This window comes from Pituophis catenifer, unplaced genomic scaffold (genome assembly GCF_029215685.1).
Source record: "Pituophis catenifer annectens isolate HBS135680 unplaced genomic scaffold, rPitCat1.0.hap2 SCAF_1, whole genome shotgun sequence".
In the NCBI taxonomy this organism is placed as follows: domain Eukaryota; kingdom Metazoa; phylum Chordata; class Lepidosauria; order Squamata; family Colubridae; genus Pituophis; species Pituophis catenifer.
Window position 1 is genome coordinate 135,264,555 of NW_027256881.1, and position 13,403 is coordinate 135,277,957.

The 13,403-nt window shown below is 39.0% G+C and overlaps 1 protein-coding gene across 2 annotated transcripts in view; it reads left to right on the forward strand.

The window, feature by feature from the left end:
- Positions 1-7,843, forward strand: part of HPCAL1 (hippocalcin like 1) — a 106,447-nt gene extending 98,604 nt beyond the window's left edge. For both annotated transcript variants that reach the window (XM_070955434.1, XM_070955443.1), the window contains 2 exons: positions 2,815-2,920; positions 6,624-7,843. In XM_070955434.1, coding sequence (XP_070811535.1) covers positions 2,815-2,920; positions 6,624-6,721 — 204 coding nt within the window. In that variant the 3' untranslated portion in view covers positions 6,722-7,843. The remainder of the gene's footprint in view (positions 1-2,814; positions 2,921-6,623) is intronic.
- The last annotated feature ends 5,560 nt before the right edge of the window (positions 7,844-13,403 follow it).

Consider the following 13,403-nt stretch of genomic DNA (forward strand, 5'->3'; position numbering starts at 1 on the left):
GTTGATGAAAACCTGGAGTGAAGTTGTAGATTTAATTGTAAACAAAAGGGCTGAAGTAGGAATTGATGTCTTCTAGACTATTGTAGGTGTGCATCGGGGTGAAATCTAAATTTTTTTGCTACCGGTTCTGTGGGCGTGGCTTGGTATGGCGTGGCTTGGTGGTCATGTGACTGGGTGGATGTGGCCAGTTTGTTGTCATTCACGTCACTCACCATTAGAGCCAGGAGCTCCACCTTCTGACACAGAACAGCAGCACATTCTGTCTTTCACAGAATGTCACAGAAGCCAGGAGCTGCACAAAAGCACATTCTACCTTTCTGAAGCCCCCAACGCTTTGAGTTTCCCTCTGGCTTGAGTGCCCAGGTGAACCTCTGAGCCATCTCTTGTCCTGCTCTTCATCCAGGAGGGCCACGCATCTCCCCCCCCCAATCCTCCGTACAAACCGCCCACCCCGTTTCTGCAAAAGCACAGCCTCCCCCTTGCAGGGCGATCCAAAGAGGGGAGGGGGATGCTGCTGAAAAAGCCACCTTCCACCTGGGCCCCCTCCTGCAGCCAAATGTGCCCAGCCTTCCTTGCCCTTTCCTCAAATGGGCTGTGCATAGGGTGCTTGGAGAGAGAGCGAGCAAGACAGCTCTCCAACCTCTGTTTTTGTGTGTGTGTGTGTGTGTGTGTGTGTGTGTGTGTGAGGGAGGGAGGGAGGGAGCAATCTGAAGCCGAGGCACCCAAACTTCTGGCAGCGGCGAGGGCAGCTTCTGAGCAGCCAGCTCCACCTGATCTACTCCCTGAGTCTCACCATTCTCCTCACCCCCAGCCCACTCAAGCAGCAGCTTCCCTGCTCAGCCCCAACAAGCTATGCATCCATAGTGCCCGCACCAGCATCCCAAGAGAAGCAGAGAATATCATCGCTTGCAAGCAGACAAGAAGAGGTAGCAAGCGTATGCAGTGCTGTGGGAAAAATGAGAGGTCCTGTTGTCCCACAGAGCCTGCCGCTGCTTGAGTGGGGTGGGGGTGGGGGCGAGGAGAACCGCAAGACTCAGGGAGTAGGTCAGTTGGAGCTGGTTGACTCAGGGCTGCTCGGAAGCCGCCCGCGTTGCTGCCAGAAGTTTGGGTGCCTTGGCTGCAGATCGCTCCCTTCCTCCCTCACACACACACACACACACACACACACACACACACACACACACACACATAAAAACAGAGGTTGGAGAGCTCTCTTGCCGTTCTCTCTCCAAGTGCCCCATGCACAGCCCATTTGAGGAAAGGGCATGCACGGCTGGGCGCGTTTGGCTGCAGAAAGAGGCGCAGCGCAATGGGGTTGTTTTGTTCACCGAGGTGGCACTTCGGGAGGGCAGGTGGACGTCTGCAGCTGACAACTATAATGACTGTGTCCACCTGTCCTCCTGAAGCACCACCGCGGCGAACAAAACAACCCCATTGCTATGGATGCATAGCTTGTCAGGGCTGAGCAGGGAAGCCGCTGCTTGGGGGCGGGGAGCGAGTAAACTGCTAGCTTCGTACCTGCAGCCCTGCCATGCTTGCCTGCCTTCCACATGGGCTTCTGCTTGCCTGCCTTTGCAAGCTGGCCACCGGGACACCAGAAAGGCAGCATGGAAGGCAGGCAAACTTGGCAGGACTGCAGGCCGTGGACTGGTTCGGGGGTGTGGCCAGCCAGCCATTGCTCCCGGTTCAGCAAACTAGCCTCAATCTCCGCTACCTACTCACCCGAGCCGGTCCGAACCAGGAGCATTTCACCCCTGGTGTGCATGAAAGAAGAATTCATAGTTTAGGTCATGTCACACATCAGTGAATGTTAATAATAGAAAAAGAAAGGATGAACTTTGGAGAAAATAGTGTAATATTTTGAATGAATGCAGTCCAGGGGGCAAACATTATTTTAAATGGCATGAAGGCAGAAAAAGTGATAGAGACATTTAGCAAACCAAGAATGAATGAGAATGGTGGAATCTATTTAAATACATAGTTGAAGCATAAGCCTCTTCAGGAATAGTTGTAGCAAAAGAGGAAAATAGAGAAGTGCAAATGATTTGACTGCCTTTGGTGATAGTTTATATCAGGCACAAGTAACCAGGAACAGGAATTAACTTCAAAATCTTCAAGTTTATTTTATGCTACCTATATGCAAGAATCTGATCTACTAACGGTCACAGCAAATTGGCGCTATATAAAAGTCAATGGAACTTATGGGGGAGACTGGACTTCGGTCTCTTGTGGGAATGTAGCGACTCCAAACTTATGATGCGTTTGATCAGACTTTCGGGCTCCACCTCGTCATCTCCTATAGTTTACATTAAAATTACAATTAAGAGTTATGAGGAATTCTGAATATGGGACAGATTGTTATTGGTATCAAGAATGGATCTTGGGAAAAACGGGATGTGAAAGGATGTGAAAAGCACTACAGTGCAGGTAGAATAACTATAGGGAAAGTAAATATTGGTAGTTAGTTTAATCTCCAACAGAATGGAATGGCAACTCAGCTACAGAAGGAAGGACATGGAAGCTGTTTGAAAAACAGAAATGAATTTGTTTACAGAATACCAATGAAGAGTGTGCATCTATATTTCATATTTAATCAATACATGCAGAATATGAGAATATATTAGATGCAAATCACAGCATAGGATTTTTTTTAAAATGCAGAACTTTTTGAGGGTTCCTTCGGTACTTGTTTTGTATGTTTTAGTATATTTCACTGTAATGGCCTCTCAGTTTTGTTTTGTTTTGTTTTTTAAATTTGGATTTCCAAAAAATATTTTAACCTGTTTTCCTATATATATTGCTATCCCTATAAAGGCAATCTATAAAATGGTGTCTTCAGTCATGAAAATGCCAGAGGATGAATCAACTCCAGAGAAACGAACAGATAAAATCTTCAGACAGATGGATACCAATAATGATGGTAGGTTTCTGCAATAAACTTTTGTGATGTGCTTACCAAAGATAGGGGTAATGGTAGTGGACGTCTGTTTAAAACTCTTTAATCTAGAGTCAAGAAATCTGGACAGGGAGAAATTGTTGCTTTTTTTTTTAAAGTCCAAGAGTCTTACCTGTCCATTAAAAAAAAATTAAATTATAAAGTCTCTGGTCCTAAAACCAGACCACTAAAGACTTCCCTTGTTTATAATCTCATCTCTGTGCGCATTTGTTTTCCGGAGATTAACCTTTTTCTCTTGCATTCTGTTTTTCTCTTCCACTGACAGTCTCTGCCAAGCCATATAAATTTTTGCAGATAAATGTTTTGCAACAGAAATAAATTATTGAAAAGTACTACATTTATTCTAATTTGTACAGCTCATTCTAGCTGCAGGTTTTTTAACTCAACAAATAGGAAAGATAAATTGATTTGCACGAATTTTGAACGAAGTCCATTAGAATTTCAAAGAGCAATTAAAATTGTAGATCACCATGTTACTTCAGATTGGCAACCCTTATCTCTGTTCCTTCAAGCTAGATCACTAAAAGCAAAGATAGCATTTCTCCTTTTATCTACTGTATTTTGCAACAGGAGAATACTGTAGAGGTTGCATTTGGAAGCAGTATCTTGCTTCAGAAGTTTTGATCCATCAAGATTAGGAGGAGGAGAGAAGAAAAAGGAAAGTTAAGGTTCTTTGTAGTGCGGAGGCTACTTAATGGAGTCATTGGTGTTGAAATAGGTTCCTGCAGTTTTTCAGTAATAGGTCAAAGTAGAAATGTTTCCTTGGTATTGCCTGCTAGCAGGACATGTGTTTATTTCCATGGAAATATATTAAAAAGAAGTACCCTACTATGAGATGGTATTGGGGGGGGGGTTGGGGCACTATTTCCTCAGCCAGTGATGATTCAAAAGATACTAATATCTCAAAGTATAACGAGAAATGAGTTCTTTGAAGCAACCTATTGCCATTGTTGTCCAATACCCTCTGAAACAAAGGTGAGGTTATGTCATTTTCAAATCTCAACTTCAATACTTAATCCAACTAATCTTAGTCCAACTAACAAATGATGAAAAATGTTGGGAGTTGTTGGTAGGGCAACAGATTCCCTGCCTAAGTGTGCAATCAGCTTATCTTCCCTGCGACTCTTGACATGAGCACATCACTACTACAGTTAAATAAGTATTAGGTACCTGCTGCAAGATGGGTAAAGGGGCTAAAACATGCACTGAGATGTCCAAATGGGAAAGTGGTTATTGTTACATCAACAACAGAATAGTATCTTGGTTTGTTTGTTTTTTTACTTTGTTGAAGCACTTGATCTCTAAAAATACGTCAGAAGACCTAAACATATGACAAAATATGTACACTTCTAATAGTGCAACAAAAATAATAATAAAATAGGAAAGGTGTTTGTATTCTTCACAAGAGAAGTCTATCAGAGTACGCTAATTCCAGAAGGATTTAATATATATTCATAGTACTATTTAGAGCATTGGGTGATAACTTGATCAGCCATCGTTAAATTTTGCTGAGATTAAATTGAGCTGAATCAAGGAAGATGCAGCCCATTCAAAGAGACAGGTTTCCCCTCCCCACCATAGGTTTCTTACCTTCCTGCCAAGACTAGACATAGTCATCTTGGGGGAAAGAATACCTTAGCACTAGTGGGGGATTTTAGTTCAGACTGAAGTGGTCTATCTGTATCACAGCAACGATGTAGACTGGCTTTTGATTCCCTGTCAGGAAACAATGATAGAAATGTCACTTACTGAGAATCTGGTTCTCATGAAAACTTCTGCTAGCTATTGCTCCCTTCTAAAGGTAAGAGATGATTGCCCAGGAAGCAGAAATGTCAACTAGTCGATGATTGATATTTGTGTTCTTTGGATGGCTTTGTGAGCATGCATATTTTACAACTACAATCTCTTTTGAGACCAATATGCTGCATAAATGCATCTGGGATAAGCATCAAATAGCTTGCCTATTTCTAATTAACTCAGCTGTGAGAGAACTTAAATAAAAGGATAAATATGCACAAACCATTAAAGTCAATGTGATTGCTGAAAATCATTGTTTTCTAGTAATATGATAGAAAAAAATAGAAACCCAGAACATAGTACAGGTAGTCCTTAAGTTGTTTATATTTATATATATTTTAATTGTTTTTAATATTTGTATTTTATGTTTTTTAATTCTGGCTGTACACCGCCCTGAGTCCTCAGGGAGAAGGGCGGTATATAAATTTAAAATAAAATAAATAAAAATAAATAAATAAGTTACAACCAGTTGCTTAGCTACCATTTGAAATTCTGATGGGCCTACCTAGGGGGTAGTTAAGATCCAGATTTGAAGTTCCGATGGTCACCCACCTCCAGTCATGGGATCGTGCTTTGAACACTTGGCAACCAGGCTGTATTTGCAGTGTCCCACAGTCATGTGACCGTGATTTATGACAATTTTGCTTTTGGTTTTTGACAAAACTATGCCTATATTAAACCAATGCTTAACTATAGCAGACCAATGCTTAACAACCATAGTGCTTGCTTAACTATCTCAGTGATTAATGATCACCACAAGAAAGTTTGTAAAAATTTTTAAGATTGTTTTATGATCATCACCACTGATGGGCTCTAATAAAGTTGTAATTTGAGAGCATCTTGCATCCTTGCATTGTTACTCTTTCCGGCTGAGATAATTAATTCAAGCAGAGATGGTCTCCTCAAAATAACTATGTTTATAAAAGCTTATTGTGCTTGTCCAAATTATCCTAGAAATATATCACATTCCTCTGCTTCTTTCTCTTTGCCCATCTAAGAAATTAGGAAATGAGAAAGAATAATACTTTAGGGCAGAGTATTTCACAGAGAAGGTAGGGGCTTGTTACCTTTTGCCATTGTCTGCCTTTCCAATGGGAGCCGAAGACTTTGAACCAGTAATTCAGAATCTTGATCAATAAACTCACAACATTTCAAAGAAAATGCATTCTACATGTTGCCTGAGAATGAGTGAAGATTGAAAAATGTTTTTCTTCCAGTGGCATTCTCATGTTTTTCATGATACAGAATTCTACCCTGATTTAATAGCAATGGAAGCCATTTGTCCCACCCATACCTAGTTTTTTTATGAAGAACAATATGTTAAAATAGACAAGTCCACAAACCAAAACTCACTTAGCTTAGATTGCAATGTTCACTTAATTTCAAATATTTGGCATCAAAGATTTGTAATATTTTAATCTAGCTCAGGGAGGAAATTGTATTGAGTTCAAAAATGTGTCTCGCCTGAAATTCAGCCGCCTGCCATTTTTCAAGTCCGCCCTTCAGCAAGATGTCAGCTAAAGGAAGCAACAGATCAGCACCGAGGCTATGCTTGTTTTCATGTCATTTTCATTCAAGGTTTTACGTTTTTCTTGAGAGCTTTGCAATTGTAACAGGATGTGAGAATTTCGTCTGGTTCTTATTATAATTGTATTTCGGAAGTCTACATTATATCAGTTTCCTCAGCTAACCCACACACACCCCGAACAGCATTTTTGGTTCTTTGGAACAAGGGTGGGTATCTTTTTGGCAGTCTATCAAATTTCATACACGGTTCTTTTTACACCAGCTGGAAATGAACAGGCTGCTCTTTATATTTCCTATGTGGCAGATCAGATGTACAATTTTGTCTATCTCTGTTCCCTTCAAGGTAAACTATCTCTCGAAGAGTTTATAAAAGGTGCCAAGAGTGATCCCTCGATTGTGCGGTTGTTACAGTGTGATCCAAGCAGTGCAAGTCAGTTTTAATGAAACTCTGGACAGTTTGCAAAGAAAATTACTGGCTTGTTTAAGCTTTGCTCGTAATGGATGCCTTCAACCATTCCTCATTGGTTAGTGGATGAAACTCTGTGGCTGGATTGTCTCTGTATCCAAGTGAAAAAAAAAAGAGCCTCACTTCTCATCAGCTGTGATACGACTTTTCTTTCCAATATCCCAATTCTCTTTTTCACTGCACATTATTGTTAGGACTCCCTGTACACATTGAGTGTAACCGAAGGGTATGTTTACATGCAAGTTAAAAGGGGGGGAATGGTATTCCTCTCGGTTAATCTAAATGGATTACTTTAGTAACTCCGAAAAGATACCGTACGTAATTTTTGTCTGCTATGACAGCAACGAATGACAGGCAGTTTATATCCCAGAAAATCATTATGAAATGTGGAATAAATTAAGCAGGTTTTGTTTTTTTAAAAAATGGCATGTCTCCAGTTTCCTTCTCAATGAGGAAAATTGCTTGTGCTTGCATAGCAGTGCAAGCAATTCTCATTGGGAAGAAAACTGGAGTCATGCGGTTTTTTAAGAAAATAGATATGCACAAATAAAACACACACATACATATACATAGTCATGTGTGTGTATGTTTGTGTGTGTGTGTATATATATATATACGCACACATATTTTACATAAATATTTAGGTCATATTTAATATATGAAGTAGACTTCATCCTTCATTTCTTCTAGTTGTCCATGATTATTATTTTTTTAAGAAAAGGATTATGATATTTATACATAGTCAAGTTGCCATTAAGGCACTGCATGATTAGCTGTTTGTGGGTATATCACTGTTTTAATTACTGGTTGCAACACTTTATCCATTTTTACTGTGGATTGTTCCAGCATTTATTGTGTTTAATGAAGACTAAAGAGGAATCATTCTGCTTCCGTGTTTCACAGTGAAGCGCCACTCACAATGGCTACATTTTAACAGGCTTTTGAGTGAGGTGAGGTAATTTGACAAGCATTTACTATGATCCTCCTACCAATTTATGGCTGTCCATCTCTGTTAATAGTCTTGTGCATTCCAGTGTTATTTAATATCTGCCTAATGCCAAGAAATGCTGATTGAAATAAAGGTGAATTTTCTTGTTGGTCTATGTTATATTTTAATTATTGGATGCTTTGAATTTGCATGCAGCATGATTTCTTTCTAGAAAACAGTGAAAGGATATTTCAAGAGCCAGTTTAAAATGAAGTGTTCACACAAATTGCACATGAGTGAATATTACTCCATTCTTCCACAGATTTTTCGAACAGAAACATTGCTCCCTGACTGGCCACAACTGCCGTGCATATATAAACCACAGGAGTATCTTGGTTTTGTGATTAAAAAGAATTTTAAATGAATATCAGCCTAGCTCAGCAAGAATATTTTTATTCAGAAATATAGCTAGAAGCTCTCTTCTTTTTCTTTTTTTGAAACAGATATTTTTATATAAAACAACATTATATCCTATATCCTGACATAGATACATTATAGGAATTGGAATAAGGCAAAAGATAGTACTGGCAGTGAAGCTCTGGACTCTGGGTGGAGAGTAAAACCTACCAAGTTAAGAATGAACAGTACAAAGCCAACTTCTGAGAATTCAGATCTCATCCCTAAAAATGCCATTCTTTCATTCAGTCTGAAAAGTGTTACCGCTGTGGTCCAAGGGTTACAGGACTTCACTTAAAAATAAAGATAAAGGTTTCATTGGGTGGAGTTGGTGGTGCTGGTGATTAAATGGACACACTGATGTATTTTATTTTGGCAGTATAATATGGAAGTGATCTGCCATTGCCTTCTTCCAGCTTGATTTTCCCTGAGGCATGAAAGCCAGCTGGGTGACTTTGGGACAGCTCAACCCACTTCACAGAGTTGTTCTGGGGAAGATACAAGGAGGGAAAACAATTGGATATGTTCATCACATTGAGTTATTTTTAAAAATAATAAAGGGGAAATTTTTTTAGAACTCAAATTTTCAATGCAGCCTAAAACACTGACAGAAGAACAAGAACTGTTTCCATAGCATTGCCAAGAAAACAAAATGGATGTGCCATGAGATCAAGGTCAGCCAAGAGTGATGTAAAAATGCATGAGCTTTCTTCCAGGTAAACCTGTCTAAACTTGTGCCTGTGTTAACTGAAATGGGTTATTATTGGCTGTTGACATCATTTCCATGCTCCTGTGAGGTACCCTTTCTATCAGCAAATTCAAACTTTGAATTTTGTGTAGAGTATACAGCATGCTGAGATTTCATCATGCTAATAATCTACAGTAGTTGAATGGGAGTCAGCCAAAGCTTGCATGGATGAAAGAGGCTTCATTCATCTGCAGAAGATTTAGATTGAGTAAACTTTTTCACATATCGAACCCTTTATTTCTTCAGTCATGCATTCAATTCTACAGTTCCAAAATCTGTTTTGGAAAGCCTGAGAGGAGGAGGAGGAGGAGGCTGGAAAGGGAAGAAAACTGGCTTCCCATAAAGAGACATCTTTCTGCTGTCTGCCGAAAGCAGTATTTTCTGAAGAATTAGCACTTGGAATCACAGAAGTGTATGTGTGTGCATGTACAGGCACACTTATGTAAGTCCTTGTGTTTTGCAACCAGACTTGAAAGCATTATCTTTGAGGTCAGCTGTGAGTTTATGAAACATCTAATTTAGGTGTTATACTGGCCATTGACCTGTAGGAGGCACTGTCGTACATATTAGATGCTGGGCCTGTAGATTTAAATCTTGTTAAAGGGTTGAACATAGAGCATTTATGTGGAAGAAAACTACATCTAGAAAATTCCAATAAGGATGAAACTAGAATAGTGCGGACTACTGGTCAATAGCTGATATCTAGAGCCCACAATTTAACAGAAGGAACTTTTGTTAGTAGGAGACCCAGAGCCATAAAAATGACAGTATTGTCTAATAATGTGAGTATATAGGAAAAAAAGGAAGAGTACCTGCACAGCTCATATAAAACTGATAATTTATTTTATAATATGCAATATTCTGAATACTCATTTAAAACTTAATATGTTCTTCAAATAGGCCTCCTTAGATCTTGGAAGACATGTCTTCCCCCCCCCCCCCCCACACACACACACACTTTTTGGCTTTTGAATGAAGTAAATATTGTATTTTTAATTAAGACAAATTATCAAACCCAGCTCTGGGGGTAACGTATTCTATAATGTGGAGCCCACTGTAGAGCAAAGAAAAGTCAGAAGAATATGCAGAAAAGATACGGGAAATTAAAATAAAAATCAGTCCTGGGAAAAGAAGAGGAATGAGAGACTCAAAATAACACCACCTTGATCTTGTCTGGTATAAGGGGGGGATGGGGCAGAGGGAAGTCATGGTAGGCTTTCAAGTTTCTATTATACCCGAGAACAATAAAGTATCATTCCTGGAATATTTGCAGTGTCTGTTTCTGGCACATCCTTATTTCGCATGGACCTTCTGTTGATGTTCAGACCTTTAGGGCAAAATCTTGCTCTGAAGGCAATCACTAATAGCAAATATGTTCGATTCCTAGAAAAAAAATATGGCATATTTGTAAAAGTGCAGAACATTGCCTGAAATCCAGTTAATTAAGTAAAGGAATTTGATGAGGTATGTAATGATAGTTAACTATGCACGTGGCAAAGGGCAACCTCATCTTGTTGTTCTGTGAACAATGGATTTTCATTCTAGTAGATCTGGATTTTGGAAACCCCTCCCCAGGGCTCTAAGCAATAAAAGCCCTGCCCAATTCTAGTCCCTGAGGGAGAAAAACAACTTAAGTATATAATGTTTCAAACTGTAAAAGATGCAAGGATCTACAACGCATAAGAAAGGTGCTTTGCAACACATGAAAATTATCTATGGAAGAATTAAAGGACCTGTGTTTGCAAAGCACATGCAGTTTCTTCATTATTTATTGTTTACAGACACTAAGACTCAACCATGGTATGTCTTCCAGATAAATGGAACTAGAGCTGCTTATCTTTGGATTTCTTGCAATTCTGACTGGTGATGCTAGTCTGGAGAATAGAGAATAAATGAGATGATGATGATTATTATTATTAAGTGTAAGAACACAGACAAATATCTCCATTATAGTGCAGTGTTCTTTTTTCAATCCACAGATCAAGCAAATAGCTAACAAAAATTTCAAAAGGTACAACACATCAATTAGCCATCAGTAAAATTAAATGAACAAGAAAAATCAACTAAAGCTTTAATAATGTACTGATACCGCTATCATTTTTGAACTGGATCCAGAAAATGAAAGCCAGTTAAAATGGAAAAAACTGTATTTTATGCTGTTTACAATCAATAGTAGTAAATGCTCTGGTGATATGGGAACCAATCTTAGATTCTCCACATATTTCAAAGGCATCTTCAATTAGAGCATCTTTGGAGTACTTTAATACAGACAACGCTACCCAGAACACAATGCTTTTCTCTGGGATACAGGGAAAAGTATAAAAAGCCCTTAAGTGCCACCTGACCACCAATGAGAAGACCACAGTGCTACCCACAAGAGGCCATGTAACTTCTAGAAACAAACATATTCCCAAACATTTATATTGTCCACGTTAAGAATCTGTTTATCTGATTTTTAGATTCTAATCCATTGTCTTTGACGGAACAGAGAGTAGGGCATTAAATCAGTTTAATAAAACCTGTCTCTGATTTCACTCAATACTGTATGCTTATATAGATGTTGAAAGCATAATATATATATCTCTCTCTCCCTCCCTGCCCCTCCCCCCTCCCTCCATCTCCTGCTCTCCCATTCTTGATCTCTCTCTCTCTTTCATATACAAAATACTACATAATATGAAGATCACAAATTGAAGCAATAGCCTCCCAATAACATTTTCAGAGAACTAGCAGCCTTCAGGTTCAGTGAGCGCCACCTCAGAACGATACTACCACAACCTTCATGATGGAAATTTAATTCAGAGATTATGGGTCATCACATTAACAAAATGCTAAGAGATCCAGATCATGTAACAAGGCTGTTTCCTCCTTGTCACACCAATAATAGTTCAGGATTAAATTAGAATAGTCAAAGCTGAACCCAAACTCGTAGCAAGTTGTATAATTATCTAGGTGATCCTTCAAACTGAGCTTTATGATACACTTTAATACCTTGCCAAAATGAGTGATAAACTGGAAGTTTAGATAGAGATATTTCTGAATCTGATGTAAAGACGTCCCCAACTCTTTGGAGAGTTTGGATGCAAACTTCTTCAGACCTGTTGGATGTACGGCCTTGATTTGGGCTTTTCTAATATAATAGGTATCTGAACTCAGAAAAGAAGCATCGGGAGTTAAAGAATAGAATTTGATCTCCTGAGGCTGGAGCCTGGTTTATACCTTCAGAGGAGGAAATCTGATGCATACTAATCTCCTTTGAGCCACCAGATGTCACAGGATTATAGCAACCCAAACATTTTCAGTTGTGAATTTATCTCTTTTTGTCACCTGGAAAATGAAAAAGTTTCTGCTGTGAAATGTCACACCAGTTCAGATCCCAAAGATAAGAGTCTCTGGAATGCAGAAAATCTAGATGATCATTAGATGGCAGAACAGAACAGAATAGAATAGAATTATTTATTGGCCAAATGTGATTGCACACACAAGGAATTTGTCTTCAGTGCATAAACTCTCAGTGTACATAAAAAATACATTCATCAAGAGAGGTAGAGTAAAGAGATAGAAGACAAACTATTTCTTGCCATCTAATGGTCATCTGGATTCTTGCACCTTGGATCTGATACCCTTCAAAAGGTGTTCATATATTTGAAATAATATGCTATTATACCCTCTGTTATCACAGGTCAAGATTATGTGCCTGTGTCTATGCAGTCATTAGGTATCGAGCCAGCTGGAAAGGCATGTAACTGGTATTTTGCCACCCTGGATGTTTAAAAACCAGTTAATCTGCCTTTTAACTGTTTTGAGACTGGAACTAAGCTCAAAGTTTGATTGGTAACATAATTATCCCAGCTATGTACTGATAGTGATGGCTTAGCCAAGAAACATCCTAGTATATTTTCATGGAAAGCTAATAAGTGCATGGAAAATTAATCTGCTCAGCTTTAAGATCTCACATCGAAGTCACTACCACTAGTGTCTCAATAGACCTTTCAGACTTTGTAACCACCCTTTCCATCATCCACTTCTTTTCTATTAATTCCCTGGACATTGTGGATTATTAAATTCTTATCTGTCTGTTAAAAATGTATTTGGTGAAAAAAAAAATGAAGACAGAAAGTCAGTGGATTGGAATCCTTTTCTTCATGCCTTGCATTTTTTCCCACCATTTCAAACTATGTAGGCACTATGTTTGCAAAATACTTCAGTAATGGAAGACGTCAGTGCATACTCTACAGCCAAGCAAACCGCTACAGACTAATGCACTCTTGCATACTCATAATCGGTGATTATGATATGAGGAACTTGCATACGTATGAGCCATTCTAAAAAAAAAAACAAGAAAAAAACCTCTGCCTTGCAATTGAGATAAGTCACACATTCAATTGCAAATCATCAAGGATGAGACAACCTACAGTCAAAGCTAGATAGGTCATCCTGACACAGACTAGTCCGGAAGGTCCAGTGTATTTGGAAACATCCAAACTTCCAATGTAATTTGAATTGTTTGTTCAAAGAGAGGGCT